The sequence below is a fragment of the Manis javanica genome, chromosome 10 (genome assembly GCF_040802235.1).
Source record: "Manis javanica isolate MJ-LG chromosome 10, MJ_LKY, whole genome shotgun sequence".
Classification (NCBI taxonomy): Eukaryota; Metazoa; Chordata; class Mammalia; order Pholidota; family Manidae; genus Manis; species Manis javanica.
This window is the reverse complement of record NC_133165.1, coordinates 110,846,090-110,872,620: the sequence shown is the minus strand read 5'-3', so window position 1 is coordinate 110,872,620 and position 26,531 is coordinate 110,846,090. Positions and strand designations below refer to the sequence as shown.

The window sequence follows — 26,531 nt, the reverse complement described above, 5'->3', positions numbered from 1 at the left end:
AACCCACCTCCTGCTGACTCCAAATGCCAGGTCCTCTGCCATGCACTCTGCCGACCCCAGGCACAGGGCTTGGCATACGAGGGACCGCCCACTGCCAGGAGTTCACTGGAATATTTGCTTTTTCCTTCTCATCCACATCGTCTCCTCCCAACTGGGCCCGGGTCAGGAAGCGGGGATGTCCCCCCACCATCCTGCTGTGGCTGGGCAGGAAGGACCTCTGTGCAGGAGCTAGTGGGGGGAGCCCCCAAAGGGCTCATGCTGGCTTCAAGGCCCCCACTCAGGAAGAAGTCAAGCTGGATCGGAACCAGAGCCATAACCATCCCACACCCCAGCTGCTGTCTTGAGGGGACTGGGGTATGAACTGGGGTAAAAGGTTACCAGAGAGGCTGCCATGCCAGGGGTCCCCTCACACCCAACCCTTCCCACAGGGCAGAGCGACCGGCTAATGCCCTCCCGGAGCCAGAGCCAGAGGCCTGCGCAGTTACCATGGTGACCACCACCCTCTGTCCTGCAGGCCCAGGGACGGTCCTGTTTTCTGTAATTCGCAGGCGCTAGGGGAGGGAGGGGGCAGGAGTCCTGGGTTTGGCTGAGGCAGCCAAGTTTGTTTTCACCTCTGTGAAATCTAAAGTCTGATCCATTTCCCAGGCTGCACCTCAACTGTCTAAATAAATCAAGTGGAGGAAGGGGGCTGGGCGCCGCATCCTCCTGAACCAGCAAAGCAGGCAAGGTGGGCCCCCCCATACAAGGGTCCCTCTCCAGTGGGTCCCTCCCCACTGGGCCCAAGGGAGCTCAGGCCTCGTCTTCACAGGCCGGGGCCTGAGGCTCCAGACCCTGGTCCTTGGTCCAGCTGTGTGCTCCTCTGAGGGCGGATCCACAAGTGTCCATGGAGCACCTGTTGCACACCTGGCCCGTGCACCTGTGTGCTCAGAGGAACGAGGCTTGCTCCTGCCCTGGAGATGAACCAGATGCCTGGGGTACCTCCTCGTCCTGGGACATGGCCAAGATGTGTGGCTACCATTCTGAATGTCAACTGTGCTCCACACCCTGGGCTTTAAAGAGGAAATCCATTCGTTAATTCCCTCATTAATTCATTCGACTTGTCTTTATAAACAACCACTCTGGCTGGGCAGCATCTATTAAAGCAAAACATAGGCCCATGTGGAACCCAGCAGTGCCACTCCTGGGTACAAACCCAGAGGAGGTCCTACATCAGTCCACAAAAAAGGCACATACCAGAATGTTCGTAGCTGTGTTACTCCTCACACCCCATGCTGGGAACAGCCTAAGTGTGCATCAACAGGAGAATGAGTTTGGTGGCATGATTTTGAGCCCCAGGGGCCATGGGGCCACATCTGAAGACATTTTTGGTTGTCACGGTTTGGGAAAGTGGGGCACTGGCATCTAAGGGGTAGAGACCGAGGATGCCGCTAACCTTCCTACAATGCACAGGACGGCCCCACCACGAAGAATAATCCAGCCCGAAACGTCAGTGGTGCCGAGGCGGAGGAACCAGTGGTGTAGCCATTCACTGGCACACTTCCCAGCAATGGAAAAAAACAGATACACGCAACAGCACGGAGGCAGCTCGCAGGCCCGACGCTGGGTGACAGAAGCCAGACACCAAAGAGCGAAAAGTGTATGAACGCAATTGTGTGAAGTGAAAAACCAGGCAGCTAAACTACAGTGAAGGAGGCCAGAACAGCAGTGACTTTGGGGGGACCATCCACCAGGGGTGGGGGACAAAGGCGCTCTGGGGGCAGGGAGGGTGGTCTCTTCATCTTCTGGAGATGTTCTTCTTGGCCTGAGTAGGGTCACAGGAGTTTCTTTATACGGAAAAATGCCTTGAGCTGGACACTAAGGTTTGTAAGATCTACCACATGTATGTTTCATGTCAATAAAAAGTATAACAAAAAATGCTGAAGGGCAACTGCTATAAGGAAAAATAAAAATGGAACAATTAAAAAAACACAAGCACTTGCTGGGGGGCTTCCCACTGTCACAGACCCCCACGGGAACCTCACGGCAGCCCTGCAAGGGAGGTGTGGCAACCCGACTGCATAGACTTGCCTGAGGCCACAGCCAGGATCTGACCCGCATGCCATCAGGTCTTCTGTTTGCTGAAGAGTTCCTTCCTTCCGCCCCTGCCCAGGGCAGCCGTGGGAGACAGGCATGGCAGATGCTATCACATCGACCTCACAGATATGAAAATGAAGGTCATTTCATTTCAGACACGGCAGGACCTCCCCAGGTGACACGTGTTCAGCTGGGACCGAAAGCTGCTCCATCAAGTGAAGAGACCGGCTGGACAGATGGACCTAGACAGCCCTCTGTTTACAAGCCCCCAGTGTGGGGAGCTCCTCGCGTGGCACAGCCCTGCCTGGGCTGATCGGTTCTGCTTTAAGCCATGGAGTCTCTGGGCTGAGATCCCTGAGGGGAGAGAGTGAACCCTCCCTTCTTTCCTATCCCTGCCCCCAACCCCACTTCTCAGAGTCCCCATAATTTAAGAACTCACTGAATTTGGCCAGTCTCTGATTCCCAGATGCCCAGTAGGCCCCAGTGCCCAGTACAGACAGCCGGAGTGGGGGAGGCAATGGTGAGGGAACAGGGGCTGCCAGCTTGGAAGAAAACCCAGGGCGGATGGTGCATGGGAAGGAAGCTCCTGCCAAGGAGACTCCAGATTCCGCCGCTTCAGCCACTGCTGACGAGAAGGGCAGGGCAGGCCCCTGGGAGCCGGGGTCCTGCCGTCTGTGGCCTAACCCAGCCTCAGAAGCCCACCCTCAAAGGAAGTGTGCCTATAGGGAGGCCTCCTGGAGTCCTGGGCAGGGGCTGGGCACCTCCCCTGGGTGGGCACCACCTTGCATGTCCCCCCTTACAGCAGCTATCAAGCTGGCATGTCCTGGCCTCTCACTCCCAACCAGGCTGCGTTCTCCAAAGGCAGAGTGTGTCCACCCCTCTCTCTGTGCCCAGAGGCCTGCTGAGCAGCTGCTCAGGGGGGTCTGCAGCCTCAGGAGGCAGTGAGGGCCCTTTCACTTGGAGGCATCAAGAAGGCTAAGGAGGTATTTCTTCCCTGGAGGAATCTGTGGCCTCTCTTCCCACCCTGAACACCCCCCTCCTCTCCTTTGCAACTTCCATCCCTGGCTCCTCATTTATTCAGCTCCCCTCTGCCCAGCCCACAGAGGCTCTGGGAACCCTGGGTGAAGATGTGCTCCCTACCCCCAGAAACCCTGAGTAACAAGAGACCCAGACAGAGAGGAGGATGAGGGCTGGATGAAAGGTGGTGACAGCCTCCCTCGGCCTCCTGGGGGCCCGCCCCCGGCACACGTGTGCACATTCACCTGTGCTCCACGGAGCCCTGCAGGCTTCAGGCCCCGCCCCCGGCCCACCAGGCCAGCAGTACTGGGCAGGGCCACCTCCCTCTCCTGCTCCAACAAAGGATCTTGTGCTTTTCTGCCCCTGGGGCAGCCCATGAGCCGCTTCTCAGAATAATATTTTAAATGCATATATTTTTTGATGCCTAGGAGTTGAAAGGAAGGAAGCCAGTTATGTTAAAATAGTTGTCAAAATATTTTTTAAAAAACAAATTTGTGATGGAGAACTATCTGTGCTTTGTTACCAACACAATGAATATCCTGAGCCAGTGGCGGGTCTGATCCTGTGTGTCTGAAGTGGTGACGAATGTCAGTGATATCTTGAGAGCCCTACACCCACAGAGATGCAACATGGGAGCATCAGTGGTTGCTACTGGTGACAGTCAGGACTGCCAGCAATCCCACCATGATTTGCACCTCCACTCAGAAAGAAATGCTAAATTTCATCAGACATCAGGGAAAACAAATGTGCAACTCGTCCCCATCCAAGCTCACAAACCCCAGGTAAAGACCCTTTTCTGGCAACTGTTCCTCTTGGGCCCTGGGGACACCACAAGACCCCAGGAGGTCCTCCTCCTCTCCATGGGCTCTGTCCCTTAAATGTTGGCCCTGCCAGTGCACTGGCCTGCCCTCTCCTCTCCCGGACCCCACACCCATCCCACAGCCTCACCTCTCGCATTCTGCAGGCTGGCCCAGTCCCCAGTCAGCCCCAGCTCCTGGCTCATGCGTGCTGAGCAGCAGGCCTCCCGGACACCGCCCTAGGATGTCTCTGAAACCTCAAATTCATCATGTCCAGAATGGGGTAGGGCATATTCTCCCCAGACCACCAAATCTCTGTGCCCCCCACCCATGTGAACGATGCTCCCAAACACCACCGATCCTGGAAGTTTTCCAGCCAAGAACCCTCCGGAGCCTCCCTGCCCCCCTGCTCATCCCCACAGCCATCTCAGAGAGCTGTCCATTCCAGCACTTAATTCCCTCCTCTCCAGCCACGCCTCAGCACCTCCCACCCACCCTCACGCCAAGCAGGTCTCACCCTGTCACTCTTGAATCTCTGAACGGCCTCTTCCTCCACCCTTGCCTCCTCTGGTAGGTCCTTTACAGGGCAGTCAAGGAGCCCTTTCAAAACCAAAAGCCTTCCGTGGATCCACACTGTCTTCCACAGTGATTCCCAGTTCCTCGGCTTAGCATTCAAGGCCTTTTGAGTAAGTGCCTTTGGCCAGCCTCATCTCTGTCCACACAGCCTCCAACTCCAAAGTTGCCAGCTAGGATGCACTTCATTGAAAGTTTAGCTGCACACCTTCTATGTGCAGGGCCGAGGGCCAAGTCCTAAAGATGAGACAGGCACTAATGGGACATGAAGCCTGTCCTCAAGGGGCTCACATTCGAGCAGAAGGTGAAGGTAATAGATAGACACAAAAGATCATGTAAGTAGTACAAGAGAGTGGTGGCCCCAACAAGGGGCTTGGCTGGGCACTGGGCAAATGGCAAGATGGATGAGAGATGGGGAAGGGGTGGTGATCAACAAGCATTTGCCAAACAAGTAAAGGGATGGATGAGTGAATGGGTCGATACATGGGTAGACAAGAGGTGGGGGTGAAGCCCGTGGTCAGTGGATGACAGATGGGTAGGTGGCTGGAAAGGTAGGTGGAAGAATGCATGAATGTGATGGTTTGGTAGATGGGTGGGTGGGCAGATGAATGGATGAAGAGATGGAAAGATAAATGGATGGATGGATGGATGGATGGATGGATGGATGGATGGATGGATGGATGGATGGATGGATGGATGGATGGGATAGACGATGGATGGACGGATAGACAGATGGATAGACAGACAGTTGGATGGATGGATGGATGGATGGATAGGTAGGTGGGTAGATGGGCAGATGAATGGATGAAGAGATGGAAAGATAAATAAATGGATGAATGCATGGATAGGTGGGTGGGCGGACAGGCAGATGGAAAGATGGGTGAAGTAAAGAAGGGTAGGTGGGGGGATGGGTGGGTATATGGATGGATGGGCACAGATGGATGGCTGGGTGTACGGGACGGTGGCTAGGAGTGTGACACTCAAAATGGCAGCTCTGTGATTCAAGCCCAGGTCTATGTGACCACTGGAAACCATTCAGGTTGGAAGGCAGCACTGGCTTCTCCTCCTCCTTCAGAGATTGCCACTCTCAGCCTCTGCCCTCCTCCCCACAGGCCTCAGCTCCATGACGCCCCCGCCTTCTCAGAGCTTCAAGAGCTCTCGGCGCCAGCACCGCTGGCGCTCAGGCCTGGGTACTCCTGCTATAGGAAGCTGCCGTTGCCCAGGAGGACATTTGGCCTTTATCTACCGGAAACCAGTAGCACACCCACCCTAGGCTGTGACAACCAAAAATGTCTCCAGACTTTGCCAAATGTCCCCTGGGGACAAAATCACCCCCAACTGAAAATCATGGACACAGTCCAACCCTCCCTCCCACCCCCACACACAGTTCTATGGATGAGAAAACCGAGACCCCGAGAGGAGAAGTGACCCGCCTGAGATCACCGAGCTTGCACTTGGCAGAGCCCAGACTGGACCTTGGGGAACAGTCAGTCCACAATCGTCTCCTTGCTGGACGCAGGGGTAGAGCTGGGAGCACCCCCACCACTCTCTGGGGGAAGTCAGGCAGAGCCTGTGGCCACCCTGCTCTCTCCACCTGCACCCCAGCCCTCTCCCTGCTGCCCAGCACCACAAGCCCTCACATTCGTCCAGCTTTCTCAGACAGATAGAAACTGTCACCCAGAGAGGTCATGTTGTTTGCTCGGAATCACACAGCAGTTAAGTGCCAGCATCAGGATTTGAACTCAGGGAGAGAAGAAGGCAACCAGAGGAAGAGGGCACAGATCCACAGGTGGATGGGGCCGTAAATGCGAAAGGCAGCCCCACAGGTGAGCTGGAGGGAGATTAGCAGGAAGACATTCTGGCTAATTAAAAAGATGTATTGATTTCTCTGGCAGGGAAACAAATGGGGCCGTTTGCCTCCCAACGGGACCCCGAGGCAGTCTGAGGGAGGCCGCAGGTCAAAGCGGGCTCTGACACAGAAGCTGAGGCCCAGGCAGGGTGGACGAGTAAAAACCCAATCACGTTGTAAATGCCCCAGGCGAGGGCTGACACTCATTAGCCAGCAGCCCTCTTTCTAATTCTCGGCTCTATGTCAATGACAACTAGGTTTCCTGTCAGGTTTCACAGAGCCGCACCGGGCTCTGGCCCAAGCTGCACGCGGCCACCACCAGGCCAGGCGGCCTGGACAAGCCCCTCATCACTCTGGGTCTCAACTGACTGGTGGGCAACCTCCAGTGCCGCCTGAGCCACTGGGCAGGAAAAAGGCACCCAGCACACAATGGGGCCTAGGGAAATGCCAGTGCCCTCTCCAGCCCAGTCTTCCTGTCCTCCAGGCCTTGGACCCCAAATGTCCTTGCGTGCTGAGCCCCAACTCCTCTCCTCTCCCAGCCTGCACTCCAGGCTGGCCCCGTGACCCTCGCTCGGCTCAGAGCCCTGAGCAGGCTGTTCCTTGGCTGGGGTGCCATCGCCCCCCGCTCTGTGTCTCCCCCGTCAGTCTCTCCTGCCCTGGCTCCGAGGCCACCTCCCCTGGACAGCTCCTGCAGCATCCCCGGTCAGGACAGGCTGGCCACTCCATCCTCCTGGTATGCCCGCAGCTCCCTGTGGGTCCCTCTGCCCAGCCCTTACCCATTCCACTTGGCAGGAGGGGCCCTGCCTCCCCCACAGGCTGGAGACACCTTCCCCACCTGGCCTGGTACACTGTGGCTCCCAGCAACATGGCTGAATGGTCCTGGGACCACCCCTGCTCCAGTCTAGAACAGTGGCCGACACATAGCTTGGCTTCAATAAACACTTGTTGAATGAATGAATCAATTAATCTATCAATCAATGTCTGTTGCAGGAGCCTCTTGCCTGCTATCCAGGCCTTAGTCTCTCTCCCTCAAGCATCCTCCACGCGGCCCCAGAAGCAACCATTCTAACAAATGAGTTTACCCACATCGCATCCCTGCTGGATCCCATTACCCACAAGATCAAGGGCAAGCTTTAACCTGGCACTCTATACCCTGCTATCTAGCCCCTGCCTCACACTGTTCCAGTCACCCTAAACTCCTCACTGTTCCCTACATAGTCCCCTCTGCCTGGAACACCATCCCTCAGCTGTTCTCCTGGAAAACCCCTACTCATGCAGCAAAACCCAGCCAAATGCCCCCTCCTTCAGGAAGGCTTCACTGATATCCCCAGGCTGGTTAGGAGCAGCTGTCTTTACCCAGAAATCCCCATGGGATGGTACCTGAGGCTGCCCTGAGGGTCAGGCTGCCCCTGGCCCAGCCAGGTTCCCCTGACTAGCTGTCCAGCCCACCCACCTGACCAATGAGAGTTCAGCATTACTCTGGCCACCATGAGCACCCTCAGGGCACAGCTTGATGCTGAGTTTTACTTCTGAGAAAAACAAACTTCTCTACACCAGATGGAGGGAAGGAGACAATTTCCTGGACATGTGTTGCCTCTTCCAGCAACACTTGCCATCCGTCTGGGCATTCCCATTAGGCCAGGGCTGAGGGAGGTGGGGACACCCTCCTCTGAAGACCCCCTTCCCGGCCATGAGCAGGCTGGGTGTGTGCAGCCCTGGCCTGGGAGTCAGGCATCCTGGGCAACTCAACGTGTGGCCGGCCATGCTCCCTTCCTGGACCTAGTCTACCAGCTACAGAATGAAGAGCGCACGAACGCCCACCCTGCCACCCCACAGGAGACAGTGAGAGAATCTGAGAGGCTGTGGTGGGTGGGAAAGAACTGCATGGACTAGAAGGTGATGAATGAGCCCGGCAGCACCAGGCCGGTGCTGGGCGCTCGAGAGTCACGGCCACCCTCACAGGCCTCAGGCCTGGTGGAGGAGAGAGACAAGCAACAAGCAATTCCCCTGAAGCAGGAGGAAACTTGTAGGATAGGGAAGGGCTGATAAAGGGGCTGAGGGGTCTAGAAGAAAAGGCTGGAATCCAGTAGCACTTTCTGTAGGCGGTGGCCAGGAAGCTGGGCCTGGGGGGCCGACCCAGCACAAGCAAAGGCGGGAAAGCAGGGGTGTCAAGGGAACATCGACAGCTTGTCTGGACTTCGGAACAGAGTGTGCAGGCAGGCAGGCAGGCAGCTGTAGGACCCCCAGGGTGGACCGCAGAAGGCCCCGAATCCAGGCTAAGGGAGGGAATGCTGGGTGACACAGAGCCACCAAAGGCACGTGAGTGGGGAAGGTGGAAGCAAGCAGGTGAGAGAAGACAGACGGGCCAGGGGGCTGGGAGACAGCAGCCCCTCCTGAGCATGAGCCTGGGGCAGATGACGAGCCCCTTCCACATGGCGGCCACCGGACCCCATGAGGAGGAAGGTGAGTGGGGAGGAGAGGGTGGGCCCAGGGGAGAGGCGATCCCTGAGGCCCCACAGCTCCGGGCTTCTGGCTGGGGGCTCCTGCACTGTACAGCAGAGGAGGGCGGTGGGCTAGCTCTCAGAGGGGCAGGGAGAACTCAAGCCCAGAAACAGCCCAGCCACAGGGAAAGGGCTGAGGAGGGGAGGGATGGAGGTAGATTAAGGGAGACTTGCTGATGGTCAGGAGCCCTCACAAGGGGCTTGAGGCCTTTATCCTGTGACTCAAGGCCCCGTCTGGTGCGGCAGGACTGAGGTAGCCTGCCCAGAGGCAGGGGGATGGACAAAATGACCAGAGAAGGAGCAGCAGGGTGACGGGAGGGAGAGAGGTTCCCCGCAGTGAACACCATAACCCTCCTCCACCTCGTTTAGGGCCTTCCGGGTTTTCTCCTCTTCTCGCTCCCCAGCCTCGTGCCTTCCCGCCCCCAGGAGCCAGCGCATTCCCACCCCACCAGCCTCCTACAGGCTCCCTCCCGGCAGCCCAGCCCAAAGGCCTCTCAGGCCATCATCAAAAACGCTGGCACCCAGCTCCCTGCCACCGGCAGGACCCTTGTCCTGTGCCTGGGCAATTTTGGCACGGCAGCCCAAGCCACCCCCAGGTCCCCATCAGCCTCGGGGTGTACAAAGCCACTGCTCGACACTAAGCAGTTTGCCCAGTCAGTGCTTGGCCTGGAATTCTCACGGGACCCCCTGACATTCCCAACTGGGGGTCACTATGGCCCCCATTTCACAGATGAGCAAACAAAGGCTCAGCCAAAGCAAACGCCCCTTGGTCAAGAAGCTGGGAGCAGGGCTTCATCTCCACTCAGGTGACCCCAGGGACCCTCTCCTGACTTGCACTCAGACCCTCCTCTCCAGGACCTGCCAGCACCCTGGGCCGCCGTCCTTCCTCACGCCATCCCGCAGGGCCCTCTCACGATGGTCTCCCAGGAGCCAGAGGGACCTTGCCCTGCACAAAATGGCCCCAGCTGTCCTCTGCATGTGTCTGGCACCAGGCACACAAATGAAGGCTTGTTGAATGATCTCAGGCAAGAGAAGCCATTCACCTCCTCGTCAAGCACTCTGACCCATCACAATGAACAGAGCAAGGCTTGGCACCATGGGGCTGTGATAGGACCGTGGGCCTGCCTCGTCCTGCCCATGGATGGGTGGGGTCAGAGGATTTGCAAGGCGGGGTCTCACCCAGGTGGGCTTCGGATGACAGTACCCACAGACCCCAGCTGTAGCAAGCAGAGGGCTGGAGCCAGGCAGGGGACCAGAACTGACACCAGGGGGCAGAGGGGCTGATGAGAGCCAGGACCCCTGCAGCCAGGGCAAGGGGCAGGGGAGCCCACCTGCAAGGAGCTCAGAGCCCAGTCCCTGCAGACTCCACAGAGATGCCACCCCAGAAGGGTGGGAAACAGTTCCCAGCCTCCTGCCCAGCCTCCCCATCCTGCAGTCAGGAAGACGAGGGTGAGAGGCAAGCATCTCCTGTCTCCCAGCCCAGGCCGGTGCCCTCCCTCCTGCCAGGCAGAGAGGCAGCCTTCACAGCCCACTAGCTCCCCACCATGCATGGCCAGTTCCCAGCAGAAGCGCTGGCTTGGCGCTGGCGGGAGCAGGGAGGCCAGAGCGTGCTGAAAGGGGAGGGGGCGGCCAGCTCTTCCAGGGGAAGGCCCCAGGCAGGCCAAGGAGAGGTGGCTGCTGAATGTAGATGCTGAAACCCAAGGAGACACTTGGAGCCGCGAAGCAAACCTCCCGCCCAGGGCAAGTGTGGAGAACCAGGCACCTGCCCCAGCCCCACAGGTGGCAGCAGTGTCCTGAATAAGAGCTGAGGCCGCAGATTCAGAGAAATTGAGGTTTTCATCCCAGCTCTACCATATCCCAGCTGTACCATATCCTGGATAAAAGTGACGTGCCCCCTCTGAACCTCACCTTCCTCCTGTGGACAACGCAGCTGTGACAGTGCCTACCTCCAGGGGTGGCTAAAGGTGGTAATGCAGGCAGAGCATTCAGCACAGTAAGTGCCAGTTCCTGTCACCAACACCCACCGGGTGCTTTACAGGAATCATCTCTAATCATCTTTAATCCTCCCATTGCATAGATGAAAAGACTAAGGCTCAGAGTGGGGAAACTAGGATGATTACCACCCACCACCCATGTCCTTCTCCCATATGCAGCCGGTTACTCTCCTACAAAAGGCTCTCGATGTCTAATCTAAGGTACAAAATAGGTTTCCAGCTGATCAGTGATGCTGCCAGGGTGCCCTGCTAGGGGATGCTGTGATGGATTAGCAATGTCTGCATGGGTGAGGGCACGGATACTTGCAGCATAACTGTCACAAATTTACCTAAATAACAGATTGAATCTGATTTTCCCTGGAAACAATGTCCTCTGAAGGCATTATGTTCTATTAAAGACTTGATGCCCAGCGTCTTATCGAATCTACCACAAGCAGAGTGTTTACTCAGCTCTATGTGAGAGCCCTGTGCCCCTTCTGGGTAGAGGTAGTTAAGAGTGATAACCACACATGTGGTGATTTTTCTAGTCTAGAAGTTTCCATTTCCACGTATGCCTTATGTACTGCTTTGATCTTCACTGCAATCCTATGAATGGGGGTGGGGAAACCGAGGCTCAGATGGTCAAGAAACTGGCCCACAGGTGCACAGCAAGGAAGAGGCAGAACCAGCCCCTGGGTCTGTCTCAGATAACCAGCACGTTCCATGTGCCACCCACCTACCCATGAGTCAAACAGTGCAGCTGAGCCCCTGCCATTCCAGACCCAGAGGACTCCCGGCTGAGCCCTGGCTGACGGCGCATGCGCACGGCCCAGGCCAGGCAGGGAGTGGCGCTGACGTTTGGGTGAGCTGACCTTTCCCACCCCGGCCAACCAGCTCAGGGAAGGCCCCAGCAGCCTCTGGCTCCCCAGTGAGTCAGCAGTTGACTCAGGGCCCAGTTCTGGGTGGGTGAGAAGCTGAATCAGGGCTTCAAAGTCACAGAGCTTCAAACGGCCAAGCTCTGAGCCAGGGCCCCTCAAGCATTGGGGACACTGGTACACAGGTTAGTCATCTGGGCATGTCCCTGCCACACGGCTCTGCCTCCTCCCAGGCCTGCCGCTCCTGAGGGCTGCTTCTGCTGCCTGTCCCTGATGCCTCCATGTGCACCATTCCTTTGGGTTCTTGCTGGGGAGCAGAATCTTACAGACTTGAAGTGTGAAAGGTCATTTTGGTTGTCACAATGATGACTGAGGACCACTACCTACCAAGGTTTAGGGACCAAGAACACCCATGTCCTGTAATGTGCAAAACAGCCTGGACCACAAAACACTGCCATGCCCAACACGCTAACAGTGTCCCCGGGGAGGAGCACTTGGTTAGGCGTCATCCCTGAGGTCCCTTCCGAGGAAGAAGGGAGGGAGGGAAATTTCTGGCCAGGGAAGAATCCTGGGACCCTCAGCACCTGATCAAAGACACACACACACACCCCAAGACTGTAAAGCCTAGCCTGAGTGCCCCACAGTTGAGTCCCTGCTCCAGGGGCCCCCTGTGGACACCAAGGTCACCTGAGCCTGTGTTGGCAGAAACTGGCCTTGGCCTCTCCCCGACCAAACCAACACAGGCTATGAAACCTTAGCACTACAGCTTGTGTCCACAGGGCCTAGATCACAGGTCGGCCGTCTCTTAAACACACACCACGGCAGCCACCAAATCTTAGACTTACACCCTTTTTGAAACACAGAACTTTACAGTCTGAATCACAGAAGCTTAGAATTTTAGAGCCCAGGGCCTTAAATATAAACCCTGAACCTTTAGACTCGATCACAGAAGTATTGAGTCAGAGAGTCCCAGAAGCTGGCACTTTTGAAGCTGCTCCACTCAGGAATCATCAGCTCTTTGGTCTAGAAGGAACCCAGGAGTCAGGCTGCCAGTTCAGGCTGACACCTGAATCCTTCACCCCAGCTCAGCAGTCTCTGCTGTGGGGCCAGGGAGCCCAACATGCTTGAGCAACTCCCAGCATTGCAGAACCCCTCCTGAAGGAAGGGGCTACCTTGGCCTCACCTCCGCCCCATGCAGCTTCTACACGCTCGGGCCCAGGGCTATCCCCAGACAGAAGAGGACCGAGCCCAGCTCTGCACGGGATTGGGACGCCTCCCCTTCCTTCCTCGGCTGGCTAGACTGCTGCTCCCCACCCCCAGTTCCTGCAGGCCCTGAGGGTGAAGACCAGAGGGGTGGGGAGAACAAAGTGCAAAGGACCCCAGGGACTCTGTCTGCCCAACAGCCCAGAAATGGAGCGACCTCGAAGGGTCTCTGTGGGCTGCTCAGTAGTCAGGGCCCAGGGTGCCTGAGGTCAAGGGTGTGAGCAAGTACAGCTGCACCTCAGCTCCCAGGGCTGGAGGGGGCATCTCATCCAGCCCCTCCTTTTTAGGTAGAGGTACAGAGGCTCAGAGAGAGGGAGCTGCCTAAAGTCACACACCTAGTTTATGGCACACGAGACTCAGATCTGCTTCCCATCCAGGGGCTGCTCTGTGACACTTGCACTGGCTTTGTGCTGCTTCAGCCCAGCCAGATCTGCCAGAGCCTGTCAGAGGGTGAGCTGGGCCATCATTCCAGGCCAAGGTCACCTGAGCTATGCCTCCGCCCGGAGCAGTCTTGACCATCCAGACCACGTGAGGCTCAGAGAGGTAAAGTGACTTTCCCAAGGTCACACAGCACCCAAATGGCAGAGCCAGACTCAACCCTTGTCCCACCCAGGCAAGGTCCCTATGATGTGGTTCACTGTCTCCCTGGTCCCCCAGCCAGCCTTCCTTCCCCTCAAAGGCCCGGATCTCCCACAATTCCCCTTCTCTGGCCTGGCACTCCCCAGCTCACACACTACAGGCCCCTAATGTTTCCCCAGCATTTTACACTGAAACTGCTCCTCTACGTGGTGCATGGCTGCCCCATCCCAGGAGCTCCCCAGGACAGACGAGCTCTGCTCCCCTGTCCTCCATGATTCCAGGACAGATATCATGAGTGCTGGATGAACTGGGTCACTGAGCAGACCCTCTCACCATGCCTGAGACCCATGAGCCATCTCGCAGAAGGAATACCAAGGCTCTCTGTCCCCTTCCCAGCTGGGGGCACCAGCTCCACACTCCACCTTCTCCGGCACAGTGCCCCCAGTTTCCAACATGGGGGGACCCAGAGCCCGTCACCACCTCTGCCTCCTACACAGTGGGGAGGCCAGTAGCCTGGCTCCACATGGCTGCCTCTCCCAGACTTTCTGGGGACCAGCCCTCCCTACCCAGCCTGCACACAGAATATCCCAGGTACGCAGAGCCAGTCTCAGGTCCCTCCCTAGTGGCCTCAAGCACTGACAGGGACTGTGTTCTGCTTGGTAGGCCCCCAAAACCAAAGGCCACCATGCCTGGGTCCCAAAGCTTCCTCTTCACTGGTCCCCAGCCACCAGCTCACCCCACTGTTCATGAGGTGAGCTGGTGGCTCTGATCTGCTCCTGAGTGCCTCCTAGCACAATCTCAGTCCATGTCCTGGTCCCCTGAAGTACCCTGGAGGAGGCAAAGTTAGATTCAGAATCTCACAGCTAGATAATGACAATAAATGGAGAGGCTGAGAGGGAATCACAGAGGGCTGCCCTGAGGAGGTGGCATTTAAAAGGTGATTTGAAGGATGCCATGAAGGATTTGGCCAAGTGAAGAGGGAAGTAAAGCATTTCAAAGGTAAGAACATGTGAGAAGGCCCTGAGGCCTAGAAGAGCGGTAGGAAGTCAGGCAGGGCTGGAGGGCTGGTGAAGACTCTCCTCTGCTCTTCGGGGCCATAGAAGCAGGAAGGGTGTTAAGCAGGAGGGGACATGAGCCACATGGCAGGAGGACTTTGAGGAGGCTGCTTGCTGCTGCCTTCCAGCCCTAGATGGAGGCACAAAAGAAAGAACAAGGGGCAGGCAGGGCCTCACCTGCGTGTTGGGATCAGCCAGCTCCCGTCCACGCCCACAGGCCCCCATTGGGCTCTCATCAGCCCTGGGGTCACCATCCGTCAAATGGCTCAGTCACTGGGAGCTGGGCCCTGAGCCAGTGTCTGACTTACTTCTGCATCCCCAGTCCCAGCACACCTGAGACACACACCTGGGGGCTTTCTGAGCCGGCTGGCCACTGGACTGACCCCTGCAGTCATCAGCACCTTCCAGAACGTTCACTGCAGGTCCTCATCAGCCCAGCCTCCATGCCCCAGTGTCACCCCAGACCCACCACCTGAGCTCACTCACCACCACCACAGCTCTGCGGCCTCAGGCCTCCTAGCCAGAGGAAGGCACGGCAGGCAGGCTCCAGCAGGGAGCACCCCGGCCCCCCCACAAAGGATATGGGTTGCACACCATCCTGATGCACCAGTTCCGGGGGCTGGTGGTCTGTCGCAGGCAGAAGAAAGCAACGGGTGCCAGGTCTGGGTGAGGGATGTCCGGGTCAGCTCCATCCAGGGGCTCCTCCAGGCCTGGCGGAGAGTGGGGGGGACTCTGGGGCCCTGGCTGCTCCGTGACTCCCAGCTCAGCGGCCGGGGCTGCAGAAGACGAGGAGGGTGGCGAGGAGCTCTCAGCCATGTCGGAACTGAGCAAGGAGCCCTGGGGGAGAAAGAGAGGTGGCACAGGGTGGGGGACAAGCCTGGCACCGCCCCCAGTCTCACAAGGGGACACGGCTCAGAGAGCCCAGCCTCAGGCCCTCACTCTGGCCATGAAGATTAGGAAAGAGCTTCCAAATGGGTGTTCCTGGGGCAAGTCTGGTCAACTTTGGAGAGATAAGTGGAGGAAATAAAACCTTCTTAGAATGTAACTGTGATATTGTTTTTTAATGAGACTAGAGTTGTGCATTTATTTCATCATCAAAGGCAAGAAAAAAGGAAAAGTTATTGTAAAGACAGATAATAATGCCAAGATGATACAAATAAGGAAGGAGATGTTGGGCCTGCTGTGGGACCTGGGCAAGTAGGGAGGGCATCAGGGCAGGCTTCCCTGAGAACTGACATCTGAGCTGAGACTGGCAGTTGAGCCTAGGGCCCCCCATCCACCGCCCCACAGAAGTGGGGTTACACACCAACGTCTCTGCTTTACAGATGAAGAGACTGAGGCCCAGAGAAGGGACAGGGCAGGCACACAATCAGGTAAGAGCAGAGCTAGAACTCCACCAGGGATCGCTTCCTGGGCGTGTGACCTGCACAGCCACCCAGGACCCACTCACAGAGGGGCCCTGCCCTTGGTTTAATGCTCTGCTGTCACCAACTTGAAATTCTTAGTAATTTGTGATCAAGGGGCCCTGCCTTTTCTTTTTGCATTGAGCCCTGCAAATTATGTAGCTGCTCCTGACTGCAGCTCAGGGGTACTTCCACATTCTGATCTCATCTCATGCTCACGACAATGCCAGGAGGGTTGTTATGCCAAGTTGGCAGATGGATAAACCAAGACCCTTAAGGAAGGAGATCTAGGGTATGGTAAGAGGCAAACATTCCAGCACTGGCCCTCCAGAGGCAGTGATGACTGACCTTGGCCTGGCCTGGCCACCTTTACACAAGTGGCCAATGGCAGGACAGGAACTACAGCCTCTGGTCAGTATCGGCCCACTCACCACCTCACCCAAGAGGTTACCAATCCCTGAATCTTCACCCGCTGGGGTCTCCTGGGCCCTAGAGGCCTGACAGCATCAGGTTGGGCAGTGGGAGTGGAGGTGAAGCCCAAGTCCGTGGCGCCAATCCAGCTGCCACCCATGGCTGCTAAGCTGTCGGCTGAGCTGCCCAGAGCTGATGCGTTTGGACATTTCCCTGGCTCCCAGGGGCAACAGGCGGGAGCTGGCACCTCCTGCCACTTCACCCGGCTGGTCAGGGAGGCAGAGTTTTCTGTCGAGCCCGGGGCTTTGCTCTTGGTTCCAGAAAAACAGCCATGGGCATTACATAAGCTCCCAGGTACCTCAGCCTTCACGTGGACCACTGGGCTTAAAAACACCCTTCCTGGGGTGGCTTCAGATCTGCCCACCACGGTGCCAGCCTCTGAGCCCACCACCTTGCACTGACCCCTTGCTCCTGTCAGACTGCACCTCCTCCAGGCTTAGAGCTGCCTCCTCCGGGCCTCTGCTCACACTATTCCCTCTCCTAGGAACCCCCTCTCTTCCATGTCCCAGGCCCTGATGACTCATCCATCTGTCCAACAGATAATTCCTGAGTACCTACTATGTGCAGGCACTGTCAAGGCTCTTGGCTATGCTGGTGAATAAGGCAGACTTGACACCAGCCTTCAGTCAGCCAACACTCCAGAAAGGTAGAAAGACACATAAGTCAATTAATTTCTCTCTCTCTGGGTTTCCATAGTTCTTATCACCATCAAACATACAGTGTAGTTTATGTATTATATCTTCATGATTTAGTGCCTGTCTCCCCAGCCTGAAAGAAGGCTATAAGAGAGCAGGGACTGTGGGGTCTGTTTTGTTCACTGCTATCTCCCCAGCTCCCAAAACAGTACCTGGAACATACTAGGTACTCAATAAATATTGGTTGAATAAATGAATAAAAAGTGCTGGGAAGTAAATAAGCCAGGGAGAAAGGTGGAAAGGGGTTAAAACCACCTTGACCTCTCTAAGGAAAGAAACATTTAAGATAAAAAGCAAGAATCAGAAGGCACCAGCCATGGGTGATCCGTGGAAGAGCAACCAGGTAGGATGACCAGCATGTGCAAAGGCCGGGAAGCTGGAACGAGCTTGGGGCACTTAAGGTACAGAAATGAGGCCAGTGTGACTGAGCCTGTGGCCAGGAATGAGGACAAAATTAGAGTTTGGCAGGGCCTGTTGTGCGCTCACGGAAGGAGCTTGCATTTTATTCCAAGTGCAACAGGAAGCCACAGCTGGGTTTTTAAACGGAGAGTGGTGGGCTCTGTCTGTGGTTTTAAGCCACGCCTCTGGGGTCTGAAGGGAGAATGTGTGGAGGGACGGGGTGGAACAGGAAGGGCCAGAAGGAGGCTGGCAGGGGGCTGGCCTGGCCTGGGGCACTGATGGAGGTGGGGCGACTGAGATGGGTTTGAGACCTGTTTTGGGGGCAGAAGAGCCTGGCACTGCAGGCCAGTGCCACTGGGGCCAGCACCACCCACACCTGCCCTGCAACTGCACAGGCAGGCAGAGCCGTCCTGGCCTCTGGGACCACACACAGCCACCCCTCCTCTCTCAGCTCCATCCACGTGTATGTACTGGCTTTTGCCTCACTTACCCCTGCTGAAGGCTGTCACACTGTTTTCCTTTGTGCTCACACCTCTCCCCTCTCATGGTGGGGCCCACTCAGACACACCCCCAACACACCCCCTAGTGCCCACCCAGCCTCCACCCTCTCACCCGCCTCCCGTGACCACCAGGCCCATCTCCCTCCGACCTGCCCCCCAGCAGCTGCCCAGGCTGCCACACTCTGGCCTGCTCCCCATCCCCACCTCCCTGTGCCCCGTCCCCAGCTGCCCATGTGCTCCTGGATGGGAGCTCTGGGGGTTGGGCAACTGAGCCCCATGGCCTCCAACGTGTCTACAGGTGGAGCCCCACAGGGAGGACTTACTTCAGGGGGCAGCACTGGTGGGTTCCAACTCGGGCCCATCTGGCCCCAAAGTGTGATCTGCCCGAGCCCCCTCCCTGTAAGTGCTTCCAGGTGGGCCCCCCGACCAGCAGTGCTGTGGTAACTGGACTGGCCTCCATGAGCAGGGGGCAGGCCTGGAGCAGGGCCCTCTGTTTCTGAAACACACACACCCCCAACTCCTGACTCCACTGGCCTCTTGAAGCCTCAGTTTCCTTCTCTGTAAAGGTCACGCCTCCCCCTGCCGACGTCAGCAGGCCCTTGTGAAGAGGCAACATGATGTGGCCGGGCAGGCTCTCTGGGGCCCAAGGGGAGGTGTCCAAGTGTGCGTGGGGCCCCCTGTGCGGTCCCCGGGGGCAGCCACCCCGGACCTCTCTCTGCCGCCACGGCCACCACACCATCTCCATCACTACCATCAACACAGATTCACAGAAGCCCCAGCCGAGTGACTCTGTGCTGGGGCAACAGGCAAAGGGCTTTCTCTGCATCATCTATGCCAGTTCCCACCACAGCCCCGTGATGTACAGAGCATGCTTGTTTCTACTTTACAGGGAAGGAGACTGAGGCCTAGGGAGGTCCAGCAGTGCCCAAGGGCACCCAGCTGGCACAGGGCAGAATCAGGGTCCCAGTTGAGGTCTCTCACTCCTGAGGCCAAGCAATGAACCGCTACAGGCACCACCCTGAGGCAGGGAAAACCGCCCTGGAGCCAGGCCTTGCATCCCAACCAAGTCACCAGGCAATGATGGTCTAGGTGTGGGACAGCTAAGATGCCCGGTGTGGGCAAAGACCCTCCCAGTTCCCACGTCTGGGGAAACCTGCCTCCCAGAATGTTCCAGCTGGCACTCCAGAGCCCCTGGAGTGTGGTGTGGGGAGGCCTTGTGGCAGCAAAGCTCAGAGTCCTGGTGGGGAAAGGCCCAAGGCCAAGCCCTGGGTGTGTGTGTGTGCTCACAGGCACACGCAGGCAGGCAACTAGTTCATCCCTTTGCCAACAACCACACGTCAGCTGATGTCACGGCGGGAAGAAAAAGCCACAGATTCAGATGGGAATACTAGAATCCAGGAATCTGACAACCAGAATATCTTAGAATGACCCAGAACCTTAGAAGCCCAAGAAGTAAACTATAATAACTTTAGACTTTAAAGTGTGGCATGTCGAGCACAGACTCCAAAGCCAAGACCCGTATTGAAGCCCCAGCTTAGGCACCAGTCCATCTTGGCACACAACTCTGCCTGGCAGGGGCCCATGTTGTCCCATCTATGAAGCGGGGATGACGATTTCTGTGGCAGGGCTACTGGGAGGATACGGGGGTAACACATGTGAGCACCTGACCCCACCACCAGAGACCAGGCCAGCACACAGCAAGCCCCCAAGGGTCTCCCATGCTCACTACACCATAGGCTGCAGAATTTCAAAATTCTGAAACTTAGGAGTTCAGAAGCACACTATCTGCTTTAGACTCCTGGGCTCCAGATCTCAACACAGAGAATCTCTTGAAAGGATGAGACCCCTGAAGTGCCCTAACCATCACTCCACGCTCACCAGCACAAAGATCACACAGTCACCCTCACATTGCACTCTCATACACCCACAGCCACACACACAGCTCACACACTATCACACCACAGACACACATACATGCACACACACCTCATGCACCTCACACTCACACAGCCACATACAACCACACACACTTGTACATGGACACACACACAACACCCACTCGCGCACACACCGAAGCATCTGCGTTGCATCTGGTGCCTGTAGGAAAGTCCTTGTGCGGCTGCGGGAAACCTGACTCCCAGAATCTTCCAGCCAGCATCCCAGAGCTCCCAGAACCCTCTGTCTGCTCCCTCTTCCGCATGACAGCCCTGCAGATGCGTGATGACAGCCCACCCACCCCTAAGTGCCTCATCTGCCTCAGGTCTCTTGTCACCAGCTCCCTCAACCATTCCTTGGGCAACAATTTCAGACCATCTGTTCCTTGGGACCCCTCCCCAGTCACGTTCAAGTTTGCCTACTTTCCCCCGAAAGCGCAGGACCAGGTTTGCACCAACTCACCCACAGTACGGCAGACAGGTCACCTGCCTGATTCTGCACTGGGGGTCTCTCTGGATGCAGCCTGGGAGCTACAGAGCCTGGCTGGCAACCCAGTCAGACTGCAGGACTTATAGGGCATGTGGTACACTGGCGCCCTCGGATCTTCTTCAGAGGAGCTTTAGCCAAGGCAAGACTCCTCCAGCCAAAAGATGAAAGGCTGAAATTTGGCCCCCAAGTGCATGACCTGACACAAAACTTGCTCTGGTCTGGCCAGCTGAGCCTGCTTCCACATCACAGTCATCCTGGTCCTGTCAGCAAAATCAACAGCTAGCCTTCCCAGCTTTGCAGAGTTTGACGAATTGGGTCAGAAACCCCTCCCATGGTGGTTAATGAGAGTCACAGCCACCATCATTTGCTGAGCACTTACTACGTGCCAAGTGACGTAAGTGCTCTAGCTCTCTCCACTTTATTGGTGAGTAAACAGAGGCACAGAGAGGTTAAGGGATTTCCCCAAGGTCAAGTGCTACTAGTGAAAGTGCTAAGATTTGGATCTGGAAAGCCCAAATCCAGGTCACCAGTCAAAGGGTCATCGAGGCCAGGCTGTGGCCAGGAGGTTGCAGCCCACCCACCCTGCCCCCCACTACCTGTCCATATGTCCCTCACTAGACATTGTCACTTGTGTGTTGGCTCCTGGCCTTATGACAAGGGCCAGCAAGTGAGGCTGGGTTTGAATCTCCATCAGTGTGTGTGAACATTTCCCAGCAGGTGACTCTGCTGATCATATTTTACTCGCTCTGCAGTAATTAAGGCCTTGGGACTTACTACAGCTAACAGAGCAGGGTGAACACTGCCCCTGGTGGGAGGGAGGGTGTTCTAGAAGGAGCACTGGGCCAGGAGGCCCAGGGCCCAGGGCGGGGTCCCAGCTCACCCTCCCTGCATCATAGTCCTACCAAGGTTCGTACAAAATGCAGAATATGAGACCTTCTCCACCTTGCAAAAGGGACAGCACACAGAGAATGAAGTTCAGAAAGCACCTTAATAAAAGAAAAACAGCTTCACTGTACCAGGCCCTGTGCTAGGCACTGGGGAGACACTTGTAAGCTTCACAAAACTCCCTGAAGGTGGAGGGGATGGCCCCAACTGTATAAGGAGCTGGAGGGGATGGCCCCAACTGTATAAGGAGCTAGAGGGGATGGCCCCAACTGTATAAGGAGCTGACTCCCCCGTAAGGCCAGCTGCCTTGCCTCTATTGGCCATGCTGAGGAGGCTACTTGCTCATTGTCTCTCCAAGCCAGGATTAAAGACGGGTGATCCAGTGAGGAGGCCTAAGTCCTTCGGCTGCTGACAGAGAACAGAACATGGCCCTTGCAGCTCACAGGGCCACTGGTCAGTGGTAAGGACAGTGAACACCCTGATACTCTTCTCAAAATGCATCAGTGAGACCTCCCTGGCCAGAGTCCAGGAAAAGGGGGCATTGGCAGAGTTTGGGCCCCAGAGATGAAGGGGAAAGGCCCATGAGACAGGGCCAGGTCTATGCTGACCTCCAGCCCTGAAGGACCATGGCCTCCCCACTGGAGAAACCACTTCCCTCTCACCCTCTCCTGCCCAGGGAACCCCAGAAGCTCCCAGCACTTGCTCAAGGGCATGAAACCCTGTACTTTCAAAGCCCTCCCCCATCTGCACCCCACCACATATCCAACTCAGCCCGGGTTCTCCCTTCCAAGAGCACAGGTGGAAGCCAAGCCCTGTGGCCATGTGGCCACGAGCACCTGGCACACGGGAAGCCCCAGGCCCCTCCCAGGGGCAGAAAAGCCCCAAGACAGCAGATTTTGTGTGTTTTGTGTCCTCCAGTGACTGGAACAGTGCTTGGCACATAGTAGGCACTTAGTAAATATGAAAAAGAAAATCGGGTTTTGTTTTCTTCCTTCCTCAGACTGACAGCCTTGAGAGGGAGACACTCAACCTACATCTTCCTAGACATCAGGATCTGACGGACCCTTGAAACCACAAATCCACACATCCACAGACTCATAGACACACATACCCCCACATCTACACACCCACGCACCCAAGGGCCTACAGACCCACAGACCACAGCTCCTGGGAGCCTGCACACATAGACCACGCGCGCCCACTCAGCACATCCTCAGGACTCCAGGGGCACGAGGCCAAAGCAGCCCCCAGGGCCGAGTGGGAAGAAAATGTTCTGCAGGGAAGAACAGCAGGAGGGAAGGGGTCAGAACGGCAGTGGGGGAGAGAAGGCGAGACGGTGGGGGGCAGGGGCTGAAGCCAGAGAGGTGGGGGGATGGAGGAGAGGGAAGGAGGCCCCTGCATCCCTGTGGGGTCCCCCTGGACACTCGCACCCTGCCCGGCATCCCATGTTTCAGATGTAGTTTTTGAGCACCCTGAACCAGGAACTGGGCACTCAAGAGAACAAAGCAGCAGCTGAGGGGGAGACAGACGCGAACCAAGGAGCCCCCATGGAAGCCTGTGCTGCACTCGGAAAGTGCTGGTGCAGGAGCCCTCCAGGGTGTTGGAGGGACAGAGTGGTGTCCAGAAAGGCTCTCCCAGGAGGGCTGCGTCCCAGAAGAGTCCAGAGTGCCGGGTGAGGGTGGCAGAGACAGCAATGGGGGGCCCTGCTGAAGGAGACCGGAGGAGGGCAGTTGGAGGCGGTGAGCCCTGCGGGCTCTGGGTGGGGATGCAGGTCCAGGCCCAGAGAGGCTACGGTTGCTGCTTCCCTGAAACTGCTAGCAGCCGGGCTGTGGGCTCAGGAGGGGCAGGCTGTCTGGAGCCAGAGACAGAGGGAGAAGGTGGGAAAGGAGGGCTTCTCCCAGCAACCTCCACCCCCACCTCCCTTCCCCACCCAAGGTCAAGGGTGATCAAGGCCCAGGGACTCTGGAACTGCCGCTCGGCGCCCCCTGGTGGGCCCAGATGATGCCCCCTCAAAGGGCCTGGAGGGAGGGTGGGAGGATGGGTCCAGAGAACCTGGCGGAAGGAACCAAGAGGGGCCTTCAGCCAAGACTGCAGCCCCTCCCCAATCTGCTCCTCACACCGCCCAGGGGCCGGCCTGGGCAGCTCTGGGCAGCCAGGAAGGGAGCCCGAGGCCTCAGTGTGCGCCCAGGCCCTCCGGTGTGTGCGTGCCGCAGGGTCAAGCAGGAGGGTGGCTCGCAAGTCCAGCACCAGGCCCGCTCAGCGTTCCCAGGACGTGCTCCTCCTTTTCCTCTTCCTCCCCCCAGGGCCATCCCAGAATGGGTCCCCACTCAGTGTCACCGTCGACCCTGTCACCCACTGACACCCCCTCCCCTGGCTTGGTGTGGAGGGAGGAGGCAGGAAGGGAAAATGTCTCCAGACTCCCAGCCCAGTCCCCATCCCAGTCCAGGTCCTAAAGCCTGAACAGAAAGTTTGTCCTGAAAGGCAGAGGAAGTTTCCAAAGCCAGTCCTTGGAGCTGAGGGGAGACACTGACCCAAGAAGTGGCCCAACAGTGTGGGCAGGGCCTGAGGATTTCGGTCACTGGGAGGCAGGCCCAGGCTCGGCCAGACCCTTTCCCACCGGGCCCAGCCCGTGGATCCACATCCCCATCTGCGCGGCATCCTGGCCCCCAGGTGGTGCCACCATCTGAGGGGTAACACCCCTCGCTCCTTCAGGGAGAGGACGACAGACCCGTTACCTGCCCAGGCCCACCTGAGCCCCAGGACACTTCTCACAGGGCGCATCAGACCCCATCACACCACACAGGCGCAGGCGCGAGCAGACATCCTCTTCTCTCTCTCTCCCTCTCACCCCTTCTCTCTCTCTCTCTCTCTCTCTCACACACACACACACACACACACACACACACACACACACACACACACACACACACACACACACACACACACACCTGGCCCCGGAACACGGCTCACAGAGCTAGAATAGCTCAGGGGTCTCCCCACCCACCAATGTCATCCACAGCTCAGGAGACCCCAGGACCCTGAAGGCGAGAAAGATACAGCAGAGCAGCTGTCAGATGCCTCAGCCTGAGCTCGTCGGGGAGCCCCCTCCCCCAAGCATCATGACCTAACCTCCCAGAGGCCTTCCCACCCCCTGCCGAGGCCTCTTACCCCTCATCCCACACACACCACCAGCAGACAATTAAAACCCAATCATCATAAACACTCATTATATAACCAGCCCCAACCTGCTGAGGATTCCTTTTACCCCCAGAGTCCCAGGTCCCCACCCTGGCCTGGCTTCACGCAGTGAGGCCCTGGGCACCTCCTGGGGTGCTGACCAGGGTGGGAGTGCTGCCACCCTGGCCTCCAGGAAAGTTCACGCTGCCTGGGATTCCCCCATTCAATCCCCTGCTGCCGCTCTCCCTCCGCCAAGCCCCCATCGCAGCCCTCTGGACCCTGGCACCAGCTCTGGTCCAGCTGGCCGCAGAGCCGCAGCAGCACAGTGGCAGCAGGAGAGACAGAAGCCTGGGCCCCAGCCGGCAGCCTGACTTGTTGAATAAATTTCTGCAGAGCTGGCTCAGCCGGCTTCAGCATTGGCACCGAGAGAACTTTCGTGGCCTTGGAGAAGGGACCGGTCAAAGTTTCCCGTCCTTCCTCCCAAGGCACCTGCCCTGAAGGCACGGGGTGCGGGGCCGACTAGATGGACACGCGCGGGTTGGGGCATCAGTGCCCGGAAATAAATAAATAAACGCCTCAATAAATAAATAAATAAAGAACCCGACGCGCCAAGAAACTGGCCTGGGAGCTGAGCCCTCCCTCCCTTCCTCCTCCCCACCCCCCACCCCCCCTTACCTTGGCATGGACTTGGCCGGGCAGCGGGGGGTTGTCCAGGTTGGAGACGAGGGGACGACGCGTCCCCCCAAAGCCGGAAATCGAGGGGACCCCAACCCCGCCAGCCGCCCCCCGCTAATTCAGGATCAGCTGAGCCCCTGGGGCGCGCGGGGCGGCGGGCGGTGGGCGGCGGGCGCGGGGGCCCGGGCCATGGCGGGAGGTTCGGCGAGGCTCAGGCGGGCGGCGGGAAGCCGGCGGCGCGGACGAGCGCGGACCGAGCCGGAGTTGGGGCGCGCGGCGGGCGGGCGGAGGCGCGGCGCTCGGGGCCGGGGCGGGGGCGCTGCGGGGACCGGGCGGCGGGCAAGTGCCCGGGGGGCGGACGCGCGGCGGCGGAGCCGCGTCCCTCGCCGGTCTCGGCTCTGCTCGCGCCTCCGGCCCGGGGCTCGAGGCGCGGGGTCCGCGCGCGGCAGGGGCTGCGGAGGAGCCTGAGCGCCGGGCGGTGCGGGGACGTGCGGCGGCGGCGAGACCGAGCCGCGCCGCGTGCGAGGCAAAGCCGTCCTTATACTGACACCAAATGTCTTCGGGGAAAGCTGCAGGCGCGGGACGCCGGAGGGGGTAGGCGTGGAGGCGACAGACAGCCTGACGGCGGCGGCGGGGGAGCCCCCACCCCTTCCCGGAGGGCACAAAGGGCCCAGCCTGGCGTCCACCTCCTTAAAATTCAGGGTCGCGCCGAGGGAAGGGTCCTATCCCGTCAACATGGGGGCTGCGTCAGGCGTAAAAAGGGAGGGACCCCATTTCTGACCACCCTCAGGTCCCAGGTGCCTGGCTGGCCACATTACACTCTGGATTCTCACCAAAATGCTGTGAGATCCGAGATGGATGGGGGCTGGGGAGGAGCCCACTGCCCCAGCGAGGGGCTGCCCATCCAAGGCCACCAGATCTGAAATGGTGGAGCCCAGCTAGAACTGGTCTCCAGAAGTCACTCCATGGTCCGGGCAACCTCCCACTTCTTATCCACATGCCCATTTCCTCCCATGTTCAAGGCTTGGCTGAAAGGCCACCTCCCCTAGGAAGGCTTCCAAAAGGGTGAAACAGATGCCTCATTCTCCAGCTGCAAATGCCCAGGCCTCCCTACTTCCCCTTGGGCAGCCTGGGCCACAGAAGCCTGAGAGATTAGGGGTGCTCAACTCAGCCCTCCCCACCCCCACCTCATCTCCTTGGAGAATGTGCTTGGGGGAAACTGCACTGGGGTTGGCGGGTGGGGGGTGGTAATACTGAGGCCTGCCCCGGGGCCACTTGGTCTGGCAGATGGGCAGAGCTCTGGAAGACGGTGCACTCAGGTTTGATTGCAGCTCTGCCACTTGCTGA

The 26,531-nt window shown here is 57.9% G+C and overlaps 1 protein-coding gene across 1 annotated transcript in view; it reads right to left on the bottom strand.

Annotated features, from left to right (window-relative positions):
* The window catches only part of CACNA1I (calcium voltage-gated channel subunit alpha1 I), a 112,241-nt gene extending 86,828 nt beyond the window's left edge, over positions 1-25,413 (bottom strand). Inside the window, exons 1-2 of the mRNA XM_037006920.2 lie at positions 25,185-25,413; positions 15,139-15,392 (exon numbers count right to left, since the gene is read on the bottom strand). Of these exons, the coding sequence (XP_036862815.2) occupies positions 15,139-15,371 (233 nt within the window). The 5' untranslated portion in view covers positions 15,372-15,392; positions 25,185-25,413. The remainder of the gene's footprint in view (positions 1-15,138; positions 15,393-25,184) is intronic.
* Between the last annotated feature and the right edge of the window lie 1,118 nt (positions 25,414-26,531).